Below are 20,303 nucleotides of genomic sequence, written 5' to 3'. Positions count from 1 at the left end.
CCTGCTGTAATTCAATTTATATTAGTTATTTGTAGGGTTTACATTTTATTTGCGGGGGCCCAGTTTCACTTCATTACGCTCCTGCCTCCTGTGTACTACCTAAATTAACTCCTGCTCGCTCAGCAAGGGGTGCTATACCTCTTCAGGCTTGAAGACTGTACAATATATTTCTCTTTGCAGGTTGAGTTGAGACGGTATCGGAGAGAATTTCACAATGTGGGGTAACACTCCGGCACTGGATGTTATCCGAGAGTATTATGCTAGTCTTGAACCAGTCAGAAATAAAGATGAAGTCACCGATATGGAGAAAGAGGATGTCAACATCCTTATGATTGGCATCAAGGATGCACGGCACATTTTTCAGACTTCTGCTCATCTTTATCAATATCCTGCTGTAGGTGAGTTTAACACTTTGAACCCTGGTATATTTGTAATGTTTTAAAAGCTGTGTACTGAGCATTTTAGCCATATTTTAAGGTTTTATAATTTCAAACTTTTTTGAGCCAAATGAATTATACTTGTTGTATCCAAAACTATAATTATCTGTCTCAGCACTGAACTCATTTAGTTCTTTGATTGGTGGCACTGAAATATAAAAGGAGGACAATATATTTATCACAATTTTGAGCTTTTTCATTTTTTATTTATTTCAACTCATGTTTGTAATTTCATTTCTTTTTTTCATATTTATATCTAACATTGTTACATTAGTATTACTATTCTTGTTGTCTGCTTTGATGCAACTGTCCATGCCACCCTATCCGGTGCTAACCTTTTCATTTCTACGTACCTACTACATCCTACGTCTGCTCTAATCTGCTCGTCATATTCATACCTTGGTTTACCCCTACCATCTTTACCATCTATGCTTCCGCCAAAAACCAAGTGACCAGGTGAGTTGGCCATGTGGTTAGTGCCGTGAAGCTGTGAGCTTGCATCCGGGAGATAGTGGAAACGAATCCCACTGTTCACAGCCCTGAAGATGGTTTTCTGTGATTTCACATTTTCACACCAGGCAAATGCTGGGACTGTACCTTAATTAAGGCCATGGCCAATTCCTTCCGGCTCCTAGACCTTTCATCTACCATCGTCGCCATAAAACCTATCTGTGTCAGTGCGACATAAAGAAAGTTGTATATAAAAAAACCGAACAAGACCTGGGTTTCTTAAGATGTGTTCTATCATTCTTTCTCTTCTTCTCATCAAATTTAACCTAATCAATCTCCTCTCACCAACTGAAGGGCTGCATCGGAGATAGTCATAAGCCACAAATATGCTTTTTTACAGGAGACCATTTTCAAAGTTTGAAAAAATCCTAAAATCAGGAAATGCTTTATTATTGTCTAATATTAATATGATAGGTAGCAGGTAGGGACCCTCTTCGGAGGCAGCCCTACCCAGGGAGTGGCGCCCCTGCCTATGTGAGTCCCAGAGCACACTGACCCAGTGTGTAACATCTGGTATGGGTCCCAGCTCAGGGTTATCTGTGAAGACCTCAACGGCATCTACGGCGGAGAAGGTGGACTTCGGTACGGCGGAGATGGTGGAAGGGGCATACCTGTAGCGTCTGTACTCCAGAGGAGCGGCTACGAAAGGCGTCTGTCTCCATATTAGGGGCGGCCTAATTTTGAACCTGGCAGTAGGTATAAAATGCCTTTGGGTGTGGCGAGCCCATCGTAACAATAGCCTATATGGACAAAGCAGATATGGTGCCTCAGAAAAGGTTAGGGCGTCCCCTGCTAAAAGCGACGCGCAGCTCTTCAGGTGCTGGGGGAACTGTGAAAAGTGGGCAACCAGCACCAAACTACATCAAAATTGCAACAGTAAATGTACTGACACTGACGGGAAAGACAGAAGAACTGGTTGACTTCATGATAGAGAAAGATATAGCCATACTTGGACTGTGCGAGACCAAGAAGAGGGGTACAGGGGAGATTCCTCTGAGAGAAGGATACAAGCTGTATTACAGCAGAGGATCTGAAGCAAAAAATGGAGTGGCCATCATACTTAGAAGAGAAATCCAAGAATATGTGGAATATACGAAGTACATCAGCGATACGATGATGCTGATGATGAGACTCCAGTTTGAAAATGGCGTGAAAGATCTATTTCAGCTGTATGCCCCACAAACTGGTTGCATAGATGAACATCTAGAGGACTTCTTAGAGGAAGTGGAGAGACAGATAGAAGATAAGGAAGTACTATTGATGGGAGATCTAAATGCACAAGTTGGAATGGAAAGACAAGGAAAGGAAGATGTTGTAGGGCCCTTTGGATATGGAAATGTAAATCCAGAAGGTGAGTTGTTGGTGGATTTTTGCATGAGGAATCAAATGATTGTTGGAAACACCTGGTTTAGGAAGAAGAACGGTCAGAAGATTAGAAGGTATGGCTGGGGAGACAGACGAACAAAGACCATGATTGGTTATATAATCACAGAGAAAGAACGCCGGAAGAACCTTGTAGATGTAACAGCCATGCCTGAAGAAGCCTTTGGTGGAGATCATAGAGTTGTGATAGGAAAATTGAAAGTTGGAAAGATTGAAAAACCCCAATTAAGAAGAGAGAAAAGAATTAAAGTATGGATGTTGAAGGAGAAAAGCATACAAGAAGAATTTCAAAGAGAAATAATACCTTTGGTACCCAGGACAGAGGTGGGGAGTATTGAAGATGAATGGAAAAGATTTAAGGAAGCACTGGTAGGATGTGCAGAAAACATCAGGAAATGTGAAAGACAAAGAAACACACTGGTGGAATCATAGGGTAAAGATTAAAGTGAAGGAAAAGAAAATGGCATGGAAAGCATGGAAAATATCTAAGACTGAAGAAAGTAGAAGAAAATATGTGGAGGCAAAGAATTTGGCCAAGAAAGTAGTGGAGGAAGAAAAGAGGAAAAGCTGGGCCTTATTCACACAGAAATTGAGAGATGATACGCAGGGCAGCAAGAAATTACTCTATGGTATCTTAAGAAACAAAAAGAGAGATCAAGTAAACACCAAATTTGTGAAGGATGAAGATGGCATAATTTTAACAAAGCCAGAAGAAATAAGAAATAGATGGAGAGAGTATTTTCAGAAGCTGCTGAACATAAGAACGGATGACAGTCATTCAATGGACGACCAGGAAAGGCAATTAGTTGACGAAGAAATGGATAAAGAAATTACAATGAATGAAATTGAAATGGCAGTAAGAAAGATGAAGAATGGAAAAACTGCTGGAATAGATGAAATTTCAGTGGAGATGATAAAGGCAGCTGGAGCTGTAGGCCTGCAGTGGACATATCACGTTCTCAGGAATGTCTGGGAGAATAAGGAGGTCCCTGAGGATTGGCAAAAAGGAATAATCATCCCAATTTTCAAGAAAGGTGATAAGAAAGTTTTGAAGAACTACAGGGGAATTACTCTAATATCCCATGTTGCTAAGATAATGGAAAGGATACTGGAAAGTAGAAGAAGGTTGAGGGTTGAGAAGCAGATACAGGAAAATCAGTTTGGTTTCAGAAGTGGAACGTCAACAATAGAAACCATTTTCATTATGAGACAACTAATGGAAAAGCATTGGGAGTACGGGAATGATATGGTGATGACATTCATTGATACTGAAAAGGCATATGACAGTGTCCCTAGGACGAAAGTTTGGGACAGTCTGGTGCAAAAAGGAATTGGACAGGGATTAATAAAAATGATCATGGCATTGTATAAGGAACTCTCTGGGCCGATGGCCTGTACACACCCACAATTTTTATTGATTATTAAATATACTGTATGTACAAAATTTCCGATTGGCTACTACTTTCAAACAGAAGACGGCTATGTAGTGCTGACAACTTCAGCACATAAAAAAACAATTTACAAACACTTCAGGTTAACAAACATTGAAAATATAGATTTCCTTTGAAAATTAATTGTCCATCCTCCCACCAGAGGGGGCACATAAGTTGATAGTAGAGACATCTATAGATTAAAGTTCAAAACTTCTTCCAGTACACAGTTCAGGGTTTACAACACAGATGGCCTTCTAACAGGCGCTCAGTTCAAATGCACGGAGAAGGTGTACCTCGGTACAATTATTATTATTATTATTATTATTATTATTATTATTATTATTATTATTATTATTATTATTATTATTGTTGTTGTTGTTGTTGTTGTTGTTGCGGTTGTTGTTGTTGTTGTTGTTGTTTGAGTCATCAGTCCATAGACTGGTTTGATGCAGCCCTCCACGCCACCCTATCCTATGCTAACCTTTTCAATTCTACGTAAGTATTGCATCCTACATCTGCTCTAATCTGCTTGTCATATTCATACCTTGGTCTACCCCTACCGTTCTTACCACCTACACTTCCTTCAAAAACCAACTGAACAAGTCCTGGGTGTCTTAAGATGTGTCCTATCATTCTATCTCTTCTTCTCGTCAAATTTAGCCAATTACATAAAATCAGCTTCATGGTCCGTATCGCACTTCAATAGATTCACAATTAAGTATTTATTTATTTTCCACCTAGTCGATACAATGATTGCTTAAGGCAATTTTTAATGGTCAAAAGTGGTACATGTTGATAATATACGAAACATGTACCACTTTTGACCATTAAAAATTGCCTTAAGCAATCATTGTATCGACTAGGTGGAAAATAAATAAATACTTAATTGTGAAATTTAGCCAAATCGATCTCCTCTCACCAATTCGATTCAGTATCTCTTCATTCGTGATTTGATCTATCCATCTCACCTTCAGCATTCTTCTGTAACACCACATTTCAAAAGCTTCTATTCTCTTTCTTTCTGAGCTAGTTATCGTCCATGTTTCACTTCCATACAATGCCACGCTCCACACGAAAGTCTTCAAAAACATCTTTCTAATTCTTATATCAATGTTTCAAGTGAGCAAATTTCTTTTCTTAAGAAAGCTCTTCCTTGCTTGTGCTAGTCTGCATTTTATGTCCTCCTTACTTCTGCCATCGTTAGTTATTTTACTACCCAAGTAACAATATTCATCTACTTCCTTTAAGACTTCATTTCCTAATCTAATATTTCCTACATCACCTGCCTTCGTTCAACTGCACTCCATTACTTTTGTTTTGGACTTATTTATTTTCATCTTGTACTCCTTACCCAAGACTTCATTCATACAATTCAGCAACTTCTCGAGATCTTCTGCAGTCTCAGATAAAATAACAATATCATCGGCAAATCTCAAGGTTTTGATTTCCTCTCCTTGGACTGTGATTCCCTTTCCAAATTTCTCTTTGATTTCCTTTACTGCCTGTTCTATGTAAACATTGAAAAGGAGAGGGGACAAACTGCAGCCTTGCCTCACTCCTTTCTGGATTGCTGCTTCTTTTTCAAAGCCCTCGATTCTTATCACTGCAGACTGATTTTTATACAGATTGTAGATAATTCTTCGTTCTCGGTATCTGATCCCTATCATCTTCAGAATCATAAATAGCTTGGTCCAATCAACATTATCGAATGCCTTTTCTATATCTACGAATGCCATGTACGTGGGTTTGTCCTTCTTGATTCAATCCTCTAAGATCAGACGTAAAGTCAGGATTGCTTCACGTGTTCCTACATTTCTTCTGAAGCCAAATTGATCTTCTCCCAACTCAGCTTCAACTTGTTTTTCCATTCTTCTGTAAATAATACGTGTTAAAATTTTGCAGGCATGAGATACTAAACTAATGGTGCGGTAGTTTTCACACCTGTCAGCACCAGCATTATTATTATTATTATTATTATTATTATTATTATTATTATTATTATTATTATTATTATTATTATTACAAGCGAATGGACCACTAAGGATCACACTACAACTTCATTTCTTTCTCTTCGTGCGGAGTTTTCTCTGTATCCAACACTCCTTCATGTGTTCGCTGGTCTGCTTCCGTTGTTCATCTCTTCAGGCTCTTCCAGTCTTCCTAGTTCTTCCTGTGGCTTGAACACCTTCCAGATTCTTCAGTGTGTTCCTAAGCAGCTGGTCTTTCAAGATGCTTAACCTTTCCGTATCCTTCTTCGTTTCCTTAATCCGTGCTGTAGTGGTCTTTTTTCTCCAAAAGTAATCAAATATCTGTTTGGTAAGCCTGTTTGCATTCATTCTGTATAGATAACCAAGAAACGCCAGCCTCCTTTTCTTCATCGTCTGTGAGATTCTTTCCACCTTCTGGTAAACTTCTTCCGAAGTTTCCATCCGCTTTCACTTTGGACAGCTCCCATAATTTTTCTGAGGATTCTTCTTTCCAGGACCTCTAGCTTCTCCAGCTTGTAGTTCATGGATAGGCATTCACTGGCATACAGGCATTCTGTTTTGACCACGGTGTTGTAATGTTTTAATTTGGAATTCCAGGATAAGCACTTCTTATTGTAGATGTTTTTTGTCAAGCCATATGTTCTCTCCATTTTTGAGATCTGATCTTCTACTGCAGCTTTTTCTAGTCCATTCTCCTGTATCGTCTCACCAAGGTACTTGAACTTCTTGACCCTTTCTATCCATCCTATCTCTGTTTCCAGGAATATTGGTCCATCTTTGATGTTTGTCATGAATTTGGTCTTTTCTGCTGAGATCTGAAGTCCTGTTTGGCTGGCAATTCTTTCCAAGAGGTTAATTTGGATGGTTGCGACCTCTGGACTTTCTGATATTATAGCAAAGTCGTCAGCAAAAGCCAAGCAGTTGACTTTAATCAAACCTGATTTTCTCCCTAGACAGATCGGGATTATCCCTTGATGTTCAAGTTCTGAGTTCCATATTCTCACTATATTTTCTAGGACACAGTTGAATAGGAGTGGGGATAGTCCATCCCCTTGCCTCACGCCTGTCTTGATTTCAAATGATTGTGAGAGATGCCCGAAGAATTTTACCTTGGAGGTTGTGCCTATTAGGGTCTCTTTGATTATATTTGCCAGTTTGGTTTTGACTCCATATTCCCTAATGATCTTATCCAAAGTCTCTCTGTCCACCGAACTGAAGGCTTTCTTGAAGTCTATAAACGACACCACAATTTTCTTACCATTCAAAATTCTGTGGCGGAGTATTGACTTCAGGTTGAATGTTTGTTCTACTGAGAAGTTTAAAGTAAAATGACCATAAAGAGTTTTGCTCCATTTCTCTTTCTAGCTAATTGGAACTCGCATATTATTCTGGGTACAGTTTCATGAAAGCTTAATAGGTGTTCTGTTTTTTATTGTATAACACACTCAGAAAGTCGTAAGTGTACTATGTAACATGCATCAAATTCATTTTCTCCTTGGTCTGTTTACCACTCCTTTTATGCCCACCTTTCATCTTCTTAATTTAGCAGAAACTTCTTTCTCATGATATCTGTGTCTACCATACATCAGTGGTAGTAATTTATATTTAAAATCCTTTCAGGTCATGTTAACTGGTATGTCCACGAACAGAACTTGGAACTGATGGCTCGTCAAATGTTACTAATGAGTACGGCCCTGGCTCCACCCGAGGAGTTGGGTCCTCTCGAGAAAGTGCTCACCTTCATGCAGCTGTATGGCAACAGTCGGCTGCCTGCTAATACGGCAGGCTTTCTCACCAAGAGAGCTACGCAGTTCAAGAAGATTGTCACTGAAGCTGAGCTTATGGAGGCACATTTCCCAGTGTGCAACCTTGAACAGCTTCGTTACAAGGATCGAGATGAGTTATATGTAAGTCTTGACATGAATTACTTCCATGGTCTTATTGGATGTTTTACGAAGTTGGTCAATTTTGACACTCTCATACTTTTTTGACACACTGACACTCTTATAATCATCATAGCAATGACATTAACACAGTGCTGATGATTATATTATTATTATATATATATTAAAAGAGTTTCCTATAAACAGCTTCAGCTTCTACTGGACCGATTTCCTTAATTTCTGTTTTATTCCCTCCAGTATTACCTGCTGGTGAATCATGAGACATTGACAGGTCTCTAAGTTCAGCCAACTTTGAGTGATCATAAAATCAAATCATTAAATTATCACTCCAATAATCGCTTACCGTAACCTGCAATACATTCTGTACTTCGCTGGTTGCTAAGCGACTAACACTTTCATTAATATTCTGATATCTGTGATTTTCGTCCTTAGTAATGTCGCTACATGCAACCATGTTTGATTACTACCTGTGAAGCAGAGAGTATAGACTTCCTCTGATCATGGAAAAATATTATTCTGTGCTAGATACTTTTTACGGGCTGCCTGGCCGAGGCAGTAAAGGTGTGCTCGGTTCGCCCGGAAGGACGTGAGTTCGAATCCCCGTCAGGAAGTCATAAAATTTAAGAAACAAGATTTCCACTTCCAGAGGTGCATATGGCCCTGAGGTTCACTCAGCCTTTACCAAAAATGAGTACCAGGTTAATTCCTGGGGGTAAAGGCAGCCGGGTGTAGAGCTGACCACTCTACCCCATCACGTACCGTGGTTAACAATGGTGGAAGCCTTTACCTTCCACTCCTCCAAGGGCCTTCATGGCTTGTATGGAGGTGACTTTGTCTTTTTTTATATACTCTTTGATTCCCTGACTTTCCTCAGTTTCTAAATATATTCAACAGAAGGCAGAACTTCCCTAATAACTTACATGGTTCTAATAGAAAACATTGATGTACGTACAGACAGGAAGCTAGCAAGTCGACTAGCCTTCTGTATGACCATTCATAAAACTCAGGGACAAACTCCTGAGCCAGTATTCAGTCACAGCCAATTGTATTTTGCACTATCTTGGGCAAGATCGCAGTGGCGGCTGGTGGTTTAAAAGTTCAGTGGTGCACAATTTTTACCAATGATATTATATGATTGCAGGCTAATTTTCAAATCTGGATACATCAACAATACTTTTTATTATTAAAAATAAAACAAACATTTTACATTTCTATTTTCAGGAATATTACTACAACGCATTAACATTTAAAAACTCTTTTACCATATTGGAATGAAACACTTTGAGGTAGCCTAATTCCGGTATTGAAAAAATATTCTTTTGTAATGTATCTGGTTTCGAAATTAAACGTCGCGTGGGGCTACCCGTTCGTTTCACCTCGGATTTTTCTGCGGCAGTCCGTTACGGAAACAGCCTAGACATTAAAAACTGCACGGAATTCATGATCTTGGAAAATACCACTAACTGATAAAAACACACATGCTGACACGAATGTTTACACAATGAAATCAATAAGCTACTTAGCTTGTACACACGTAACAAAGCTCACGGCTATACTGAAATAAATGGCGGTGTTTATTTTCAAATTTAGAGCTATTAGTTATATATCCAGCCACGGCCGGCTTGATGCATCGCTCTAGCTAGGACGAATAGCTCTAGCTAGCTCCTTACGGAGCGCAGCGAGGGATCCAACCGGCCGTGATCCAGCAGATGTCTATAACAGAATCTCACATTGAGCAGCAACGGTCTCTAGTGACTAGTAGTTTGTTACATAGGAGCACGGCCGATTTCATGCTTCGCTCTAGCTAGCTCCTTAGCGCAGCGAGGGATCCAGTCAGGCGTGGGAGGAGGAGCCAGGTTGATAAACCTCCATTTAAGCAATGTATAAGAAGTCACGCCTATCTTTTCCTCTCCCCGCGCACCCTCTAGCAGCCCAAAAGCACACTTCTAGCAGCCCCGCGCACCCCTCGAACAGCCCAGGTTTCATCCTACCTCAGGTTGACTTCCCGCTACAAACTTTCCGGCTCCTGTAGTGAACATGTAAGAGTACCGGCTTGTAAAGTACCCTGTAGTCAATATTTGCTCTTTCAAGCTCTTGAAAGGTTTGTCTTGTTGATTGAAAATACAGTAGTTGAGTAATCCAAATGATGAAACTTGACCTAAAATAAACATAAAAATTTAATGGGGGTAGCGTAAACCTGCAACCTAATGGAGAAACCGCCCCTGCAAGATCGTTTGAAACTTTTAAGATCCAGATACGCCCGAATGGTTGAAGCACAGTAAATATTGTACAGAAAGGAGTGTTATAAACTTCATTGAATCAGTTGCTATGTACCAGTGTTAAATGTATGTAAAATTAGTGAAAAGGGCAGGCAAAATTATACGACTAAGACAGGCGTATAAAGATGAGTTATGTGGAGCAGCGTGGGTTGGCTAATTATTATTATTATTCTTTCTTTCTTCGTTATGCCCATTCAAAGAGTGCGTTCGAAATTGTTCATTGGCCTGATGGTTTAAATAATTGGAAGTGTAACTGAAGGAAATGGAGAGAACAGGATGGAAAGGTGTTCAAATGGATTCTTTAAGAGTGTGGGGGGATTAATACACAACAGGGATGTACCACAGAGATGTAAAGGAATTATCTACAAGACTTATCTTGTGCCAATTTTGACGTATGGATCAGAAACGTGGGTAATGGAGAGGGATAATACAAGCTGTGGAAATGAAGTTTCAAAGGTGTCGAGTAGAATGGACAGAGTAAGAAATGAGAGAGTTCAGGAACTGGTAAATGAGATACCCCTACAGGAAAAGATAGAAAAACCAAGGCTGCAGTGTAAAAAATGGCGTACGACTTTTACTGCCGGGAGTGTCCGAGGACAAGTTCAGCTCGCCAAATGCAGATCTTTTTATTTTTTTCTGCAGCAGTGGTATGGACACATTAAGAGAGTGGGAGAAGAGAGGATACTAAGAAACGGAGTTGAAGAGAAGACCTAGAGAAAGACCAAGGGACAGATGGCTGAAAGGTGTAAAGAAGTGCATCGAGGCAAGAGGAGGGAACTGGACGAGAGTAGCAGAAGAGAAGTGGTGGATGGAGAGGCTTATGTTCCAAACAGACACAGTCTGTGATTGGAAACTGCTCCAGATGATGATGATGATGATGATGAAATATTTCCTCGTTGATGACAGTGTCTAGCCAGGGGATCTTGAAAATTCTGTGAAACACACACATTTCAAAGGCCTACAGTCTTTCATTACTAAACCTTCAGTGTACATTTTCCAATATTACAAAGCACACATCATACTTTACGACACGCTAACAAATTGTGAATCCGGGGTCATGGTTTAATGTAGTGATGAAAAGTATTGTATTCTCTGCTTTCTTGATATATTTCACCAATTTGTTCCTTTTCATGTAGGCATAGCTTAACTCGGGTGACCAGATGTGCCTTATTTTATGGGATTGTCCCTTTTTTCTCTAAAGTGTCCCGTAGTCCCAGCAAAAATTATATGGGGCTCATATTGTCCAGTTCTTCATGTTTTAAAATACCTTGTTTAAACTTTATTTACACACACATGAGCAACAGCAATATGCATATAACAATAATAATTTACAGATGTGTTAGGGAGCAGAGTCTTGTTTCTGGCTGTCCAGTAGAGGGGTGGTAAATTTCCTTGTTTTTGTTGTGTTGGGTTGAGTTCTGTGCACTGAAGTAGGTGTTTTGAGTCCATCACTGATCCAGTAATTTTGCAGATGGTACACTTTACCATTGGGTATATTTTGATTCTAGCTAGATGCTCAGTCATATCCTGTTTCCCGTCTGAAGATCACCACTGCTTCTTTCCTTGGCTTGGTTTTAGTTTTGTCCAATAAGTCATTTTTCTTTCCATTTCTTCATTGTATAAGTTGGGTAGTTTATTTCTTCCATTTTTCTTGGTTTTTATTTGTGATTACAGTATCTTCTTGATTGAGTTAGCTGCCAGAGGTTTGGTTCTCATGTAGGTACTAGTGCCTATTTTTGCTAGTTCGTTGCCTTCTACTCCTACATGTGCAGGGATTCATTGTAAAGTGATGTTTCTCTTTAAAGTTTTTAATTTTCTTAGTAGATGTTTAATGTTATGAATTCTTGATGAATGGCGTTTGGTATTTGAGGATACTGCTTTTTGTATGGCAGCTGGTGAATCTGTAAGTAGGACTGCTTTTTCAAATGAATTGACTCTATAAAGAAGGTTTTGTAGGGCAAGATAGATGGCTTCTATTTCTCCATCGAAGGTGTTATGTTATCTGCCTACTGGAGAATATTGTGGGTTATAATTGGCAGAATACTCCAGTGCTTGCTCCTCTGTCATCTATTTGAGAGCTGTCTGTGAAGACTCTTAACCATTGATCTTCAGGATATTCTTCGTTTAACTTTGGAAAAAATGACAGTAGAAATTTCAGAAGATTCGGTGACAATTTTAAATCATCGCTTATACTTCTCCTAAATGATAAATCGTTAAGTGTTTTATAGCTGTACAATAATTTTAATATTTTTGGTTATCATAGTCTAGATTATAAAAATTCAGGATCCCGTCTCGAACAGCCTGACGTGGCGTAAATGGCGGGAAGCATAAAATGTTGCAAACATAAATTTGAGGATTTTAAAACATTGTGAGCATAGGGAATGTGAGGGGACCTACAAAAAATGTTGTAAACGACAGGAAAATGTAAAATCCGAGAATGTAAAAGCTGGGTAACACCGTATTTGGAGATGGCAGTGTATGAAGATGTGGCGATTTTCCTTGTCCTTTAGTGTTTTAATGTTTGTCATCATCTCCTATTTCTGTTGCTCTCTCTCATGCCATTGTGTTTGTTTGTTCTATTATTCTCCGGATCCCAAGACAGTGGGTTCAAACCCGGCAGAGGTAGTTGGATATTGGAAGGGCGAAAAAAAAGTCCATTCGACACTCCATGTCGTACAATGTCAGCATGTAAAAGACCTCTGGTGACACATTTGGTGTTCACCCGACAAAATTAATTAAATCTCAGCCATAGACGCCCAAGAGAGTTTCGGTTTACTCGGTCTGCCATCTAGTGGGCCTAGAGTAAAACGGAACGTCAAAATTGACGAGCAGACAGCCGGATGGCATCAAATTGAAATGTCTGCACATGGTAGCTGGGGGCATACGATTATTATTATTATTATTATTATTATTATTATTATTATTATTATTATTATTATTATTATTATTATTATTATTATTTTGTCCTATTATATGTGTTCCTTTATTCCTTTCTCTCTCTCTCTCACTTGTTGACACTTGTTTGTTCCTTTCCTATACTTATATTATTTATTTTTCAGGATATCTTTTCCTTCTGGAGCAGCCCAACAACGAAAGTTAACATGCCTCAGATGTGGGACCGAAGATTACGTAACTTACTGAAGACTCGCTATGACAGTCGGTTTGGAGTCTATGACTGGGACTATCACATGTATCTCAAAGCGAAGGCCGACTGGCACCTGTCGTTACAAGAGTACAAGTTCTGGCGTAACACTGGTATGGCATTCTCCTGGTTGAAAGATGATGGTATTCTGCCTAATCTGACCTTGTTGTCATGTATCAGGAAAATCAGTGGAATTCTAACACATCAAGGGTACCTTAATGATATTGTAAATGGGCCATTTGTAACCTATGGTTTTAATTGCCAGGATGATGACATGATGAGGAAATGTAATGGGATGTTTGCTAAGAGAGCTACAGATCTAGCTAAGCGTAACCTCACCCGTATGTTTCACGAGATGAACAAAAGAGAGGCTTACGTCCCAACTGATGAAGATGAGCTCGATCTGGGAGTGATGCAGATGGAAATACCCAAGGAGATTCCTAAAGACTACACTGAATCCACATCGGTACTGGATCGCCGTGTGAACACGGATGAACCGTTGAATGTTCTGCCTCTCCCATCAACAACGATCTACTACCTTCCCGTTGGTTCGCTTCTCAGCCTCGCAACGAAACCAAAATTCCAGAAATTCTTCAATATCCTCGTAATATCCAGTGGATATGGCTTGACTGAGTCAGCCATTCAGAATATGTTAGGAGACAATGCAGTTATACTGTTGGAAAATAGTTACCCTTATACTGTAGAACCAAAGAAGGATCATCTTCACGAGAAAACCCGAAATGTTTCGGAACATTATCAGAAATTGCTTTGTTGTGTCCCAACACGCACCTTCGATCCCTACAAAGAGAGTGTTTTTTCTTACAGAGTGAAAAGAGATTAAACAAATCATCTTATTCCTGACAATTGGAGAGGTGGATTCCTACATTTTTCAGTAGGGCAGAAATCATCAATTACTGATATGCTTTTATGCTGTTTATACTTATATCTTCCAATTTAAAGGCATATCCTTTTTCAAAACTGCACCTAATCACATCTTGTTTGGATCTGGAGAACATTTTAGATTATTTCATGGCACTTGTTGATCGAAGCATGGTGCATTAACGTAAAAAATAATTAATATATTTATTACTAAATACAAAAAATTGTTACATGACAATTCTAAAAAGAAATTTTACATTTTCATGAACCAAAACAAAATAGTGAACCACAAATGTTGTATAAACTGAAAGAAAATATGACACATTAGTTATTATAGAAATTACTTTAACAATTTACAGTACATGTTAAAAATCTTGAATCGAACATTTGTTAATTTTAACAATATTTTAATACTTTTGATTTAACTTAGTTGGATTTGCAAAAAAAAAAAAAAAAACTGTCAATTTTGACATTTTAAATTAATATGTTAAAATGGATTTGAAGTAGGAACATTCTCTTGTTTGGTTTATGTATCCAGTGTTCTCCCTAGGACATGTTGTTTTTACAGACCACCTGGATAACATAACCTAGATGTGTGCTAGTTACATACGTAGGTGCTTTGAAAAGTTCTCGGAATTTACTAGAATTAAGTATCTTACCTCGATGGAACTGCTTTTATTTTTCAACATAGTCTCCCTGTAGACTAATGCATTTGGTCCAGCAATGTTCCAATGCCTTGATCCCATCTCAAAAATGAGATTCCTCCAGGCCTGCAAAATACCTCTCCAATTCGGTTGTCAGTTCTTCCCTTGTAGAAAATCTCCGTCCACCGAGGAAAATTTTCAATTTGGGGAATAGACGAAAGTCTGATGGTGCCAAATCAGGTGAATAAGGTGGATGTGGCAACAATTTGTACCCCAGTTCATGAAGTTTTGCCATGGTAATAACACTTGTGTGCAGCGGAGCGTTGTCCTGATGAAAGATGACTTTTTTCCTTGCCAAACCAGGCCTTGTTTCGCGTATCTTTTCCTGTAGTTGTTCTAGGAGGTTTGCATAGTATTTCCCCATAATTGTTTGGCAAGTAGGAAGATAATCTATCAGAAGAATGCCTTTTGCATCCCAGAAAACTGAGGCCGTGACCTTTCCGGCCGAACGCACTGCCTTTGCTTTCTTTGGTGGTGGTGAATCAGCATGTTTCCACTGCTTTGACTGCTGTTTTGTCTCTGGGGTATAGTAGCGGACCCAAGTTTCATCTGTAGTCACAAACCGGTGCAAACAATCTTGTTGGTTGCACTCAAAACGGGCCAGACTTTGTTCGGACATTTCCAATCTGGTGCGTTTATTGTCCAATGTCAAGAGCCGCGGCACCCATCTTGTGGATAATTTTCTCATACCAAATTCTTTGCTTAAAATATAATATACCCGTTCAGAAGACATCCTTACAGCTTCAGCAATCTCCTGCACTTTCAGTCGACGATCCTCCATGATCATCATGATCATTTTATGCACTTTTGCAATAAATTCTGGGGTCGTAACACGTTTTGGCCGTCCACTACGCGGATCATCATCCAAGCTCTCCCGACCAAATTTAAACTCGCTGGTCCACTTGGCAACAGTTGAAAATGAAGGAGCAGAGTCCCCCAGTGTGTTCTGAAAGTCGGCTTGAATTTCCTTTGCTTTCATACCTTTCTTTACAAAGTATTTAATCACTGCTCGAATCTCAGTTTTTTCCATTGTCACAAATCACTACGCGGGAACAACAACAAAGAGTCGTCACTACCACACTCCTGCAGCTAGAGCACTGATGCGCCACGTGTTCACTCACAAAGGATGTGTGATTATTGCGTGGGAACCTCGTTGCTCTAGCACTAACATCTAGCGGTGATTCCGAGAACTTTTCAAACCGTCCTCGTAGGTACATATTTGAATCATTGGGTGCTCCATATTGAAATGTAACAACTGTAAAACTGATTATTTGTATGATAAATCTTCATTATTGCCAGCATAATGGCATCAATTACATCGGAGTTTAAATGTTTAGCTCGACTATCACGTAGAGTCGTGTGTGAGACGGTGTCTGGATTAACGTAGAATCGCATACGAGCACTTGATTCCGTATTATGTCACAAACCCATAGGGCACTCCACAGGATCGAATGGTAAGCCTTGGTGTTGCATGATTATGAACGAGCAGTCTAACGCTAGAAGTTCAAAATACTCTGTAATATCTTGTTCATGATAGTAACACTAAAATATCAACACTGATGCTTTCACGGCCCGTACTTGTAGACATGATATGGTCTTATGGGTTTATGCCCTGTCAAGAAAACAAGGTGAAAATCTTTACGTTTCTGAGAGATCTTTGCTCCGCATCTTCAGAAGAAAATATTGACTGTTCTAAACCCAAAAGCCCATATCATGTCAACACTAAAATAGGACACTTTTGCAATTAATGCCAGTCTGATATTATTGTTAATTCTTTGAAGGGAATACATTCATATTTTATCATATTCTTTTTATGTAGTATTCCCCGCCCGGCAGCTCATTCCTGCCACCTGGCTAACAAAAATTTCAGGGGAGAACACTGGTATCATATACAAAGTATCAAAAATTGATTACCTAGCTGGTTTTGGAATTCACTTCTTCAGTTCTATTGTGAGCAAAGCTACATTTTCAATGGAAAACGAAACAGCAATTGAATGGTCTGTTTGAATATTTGCCGTCCAGCTCTAGCTAAAAAAATTCTCATATACATTAAGTCATTTAAGTAATTGTAACCTACTTTATTTGAATATGTATCTTTGCAATTAGATTCCTTTTGTGAATCTATTATGATTGTCCAGGTAATGAAATAGTTCTGTGCAATAATTTCCTAACCCTCAAAACATGGTTATCATTTTCCGATACAAAGATATTAGCCTATGTTATACAGATGTGTGCTGTAAACGTTAACAAGGTAATAGATAAGATAATACAAATTGTTTGTTGTTTTCTGTTTTCATTTCTAAAAGATGATGAATTGGGGTGTGAGAGTTAAGGGGTTCTTGCTTATAAATCTAGAGAATTCAGTTAATCATTTCAAACAGATCTTTATTTTTCATTTTAAGTTTATTGGACATAGACATTAGCTAAAACAAATTGAAATGTTTCGACACTAATCCAATGATATTGGATTATCATGGAATTATTAATATTTATCAAATATCATTTAATTTAAAATTGAACAAAATTAAATATAATGGTTCCATAGCTGATATTTTACAAACGTAAATTTAATTTACTATTTAAAAGAATTAATACTCTAGCCACTGAACATAACTCATCCTACCAGCTGCATGCAAAAACATCCTAAATGATCAGCAGCTATAATTTTCCATTCCATGGTCTGTTTTAATGGTAGAGTTTTTAAATCTTTTATGCTTGCAGGAGAGGAGAAGAGGATATCAAATATAAAAGAAATGAAAACCAACCTAATGAGGGTTACAGAGTTACAAGGATTTAAATCTTGACAATGACAATAGAAGACTTATGCTAAAGCTATTTACCAACTATTCTCCTTCCCATTTTAAATACTGAACTTAAGGCCACCACACATAGAAAGCTAAGCTAAACCAAGCTCTGCTACGCAACACAACGAAAAAACCAAACAAAAATGCTCCAATGAAGTTAGATGGAATGGCACACACAGACTGCTATGCTAAGCTACGCTAACCTAAGCAATGCCAACCTAAATCTTACAGATCACCAAGGAGATGATTTTCATAGCTGTAGCTGGCTTTGCACATGCCCACATTCACATTTTTTTCCTGGCATATAGTATGTGTGTGTGTGTGTGTGTGTGTGTGTGTGTGTGTGTGGCTTTCGTGAATTACCTTTGTACTGTAGCTATTTTATTGTTTAATTGTTTCTATGTTTGTTAATTATCATGGCGGGCAGACGAAAGGAAGAAATACTGATTGAAAAGATACAAAAAATATCCTTGTCTGACAAATTATTAAAGATAACCATGAAAGACAACTGTTGGCAAGAAATAAATTAAACTCTGGAAATTGATTCTACGTATCATTTACTACTTTTAAATACATTTTTACCCTACTTTTTATAATTTGGGTACTTCATATTCAGTTTTTCTTAATATCACCCCCAGGAATAGAGGGAAGTTCATGAAATTTTTAATTTTTAATTCTTCATCATTTCCACTCAGTGCTTGATGGAATTCACCATGAATAATTCTCCTTCCAGTTCAATGTATATAGAATATTCTCCTCTTTCTGTTTCTTTCTTTTTCTTCATCTTCCACGAGAGCAGCCAATAAAAAAGTCTCCTCTTCAATTAATACGTCATCTTTAAACCTTTCACTCCGGCGTAGTGAATATGGTAGTGTGACCCTCTGGACGTGAGCAACGGGTGGTTCACCGAGCCTGCTGTACAGGATACTTGTCCCGCTCCGCTCTCCAGTCCGCAGTCAGTTCATGACGTAAGGAGAGTTCAGGCAGAGTTTAAAAGTATTTTATTTGAAATGCATATTCGGTGAAATATTATTACTATAATTTTTGTACTTTTAATCCTCCTCGCACAGCAGAGTTCTGGTCACTAAATCTCTCCTCCCTCTTCAATGCTTTTCAAGGTATGTCCTTGCTATTCATTGTCAGTTTTTACCATATCCTTGTACCTGAGTGTTGGTCACCCTCTGTATCTTTTGTCTCCAAGTTTTAGATCATACCTTTGTTTCGGTAATCTGTTAGTATCGATGCGTAGCATATGACCATACTGTCTCAACCACTACAGTGTTATTCTGCCTCGTCTAACAACTTGAACCTGCTGTTGGAATTCCTCATTACAGTCTCTATCTGTCCGTGTCTTACCGATCATGCTACATATAAATCTCATTTCTGCTACCTACAGCCATTTGTTCCTGGTCATCGCTTTGAGGTTATGGAATACGATCTCAGAAGATATTAAAAAGTCCTGCTCATCTAGGACGTTTAAAACAGTCTACCATAAATTCCTCCAGAGTACATTCAGTTGATTTGAATGAATATAAGAATGAATGATGTGTGAAAGAAACAAAAAATTACATGTTAGATTTAAGTATCTTACGCTATCCCATTTATGTTTTTACTCTTCTCATTTAAAGATTATGCACTGTTCCTAGAAACAGATAACATGGTTTTTAGTGAACTCTTTTTGCCTCATATTAGAATAAGCTTTTCAAACTAGTTAGTAGATATATTCTTTAGTTATTAATTCCATATCTTGGGTTATTGTCCACTCTCCACTTATCCCATAATTTATTCATCAATAGTAATCTTGATTAATTCTATTATTGTTACTCCTTATATGAGTTACTCTTCTTACCTCGTAAACTGTAATTGATTATCATGATATTCTAAATTAATGCTGTAAAAATCAAGAAATTGTATGTGGTTATGTGTAAATGAGGGCCAAGAGCCCCAACTTCACCACATTATAATATATGAATGAATGAATACATTTTTTATAGTACTTTATGCATTTATTGTTCTATGCAGATGTGATTTTAATTTCACATTTATATTATCAAGTGACATTACCTATTTATCAGAATTAACTCAAATTCTATGTTCATTTTTTTCAAAATGCTACAAAATGCTAAATGCACAAATCAAAGTGTCAAATACCACCACGCTTATTTATAACACACTTTCTTATCAAGGTTCAATGCTCTCTCCCCATTTGGTGGCTATCCATGACTGGGTGAGAATGTTTATTCATTCATTTATGCATGAACGCAATTCATTCATGAGATCATTCACCAATCCATATAATAGGAATTAATTGAGAGATGTTCCACCATTCAACACAATATATAATACATAATATTTATTAAGTGAAAACTGGTTTTAATTCCCTTGAAATCATCATCAGTTCACAGTAAATAAATAAATCAAAGGATCTTAACAAAAATCAACATGAAATCTGCCTTTAAATATACATTTACAATGGTTGACATGGGTTATAAGACATAAACACAGAACGTCCTAGGATCCAGGTCAAGATGTCTGCAGTGCGTTTGGACAATGTTGAACTGAGCTTTAAGATAATGCATACAAATTTGAAGTTGAGGAATACTGTGAGGTTCTGATTTGTTCTGTGGATATAAGAAACATATGTTAAAATGTTCAAATATTCGTCGTTGAATCGTCGATGGAGGGTAAAAACATGTATCAAACTTGGACGATCTTGTAAAGCGCCTATGTTAATACAATTTGCGGTTAAAACAATTACAAAACAACAAAGGATGTTCTGTAAATATTATATTATATTATATTATATTATATTATATTATATTATATTATATTATATTATA

At 38.0% G+C, this 20,303-nt stretch overlaps 1 protein-coding gene across 1 annotated transcript; it reads left to right on the top strand.

The window, feature by feature from the left end:
- Window positions 1-214: 214 nt before the first annotated feature.
- Window positions 215-13,917, top strand: Dnaaf3 (Dynein axonemal assembly factor 3). The gene is made up of 3 exons (XM_067158366.2): window positions 215-398; window positions 7,372-7,658; window positions 12,994-13,917. Exons 1-3 carry the CDS (start codon window positions 215-217, stop codon window positions 13,915-13,917), a joined length of 1,395 nt encoding a protein of 464 aa, XP_067014467.1.
- Window positions 13,918-20,303: the final 6,386 nt, after the last annotated feature.

Source organism: Anabrus simplex, chromosome 14 (genome assembly GCF_040414725.1).
Source record: "Anabrus simplex isolate iqAnaSimp1 chromosome 14, ASM4041472v1, whole genome shotgun sequence".
NCBI lineage: Eukaryota > Metazoa > Arthropoda > Insecta > Orthoptera > Tettigoniidae > Anabrus > Anabrus simplex.
The sequence above is the reverse complement of the archived record's forward strand: the minus strand, read 5'-3'. Positions and strand labels throughout refer to the sequence as shown.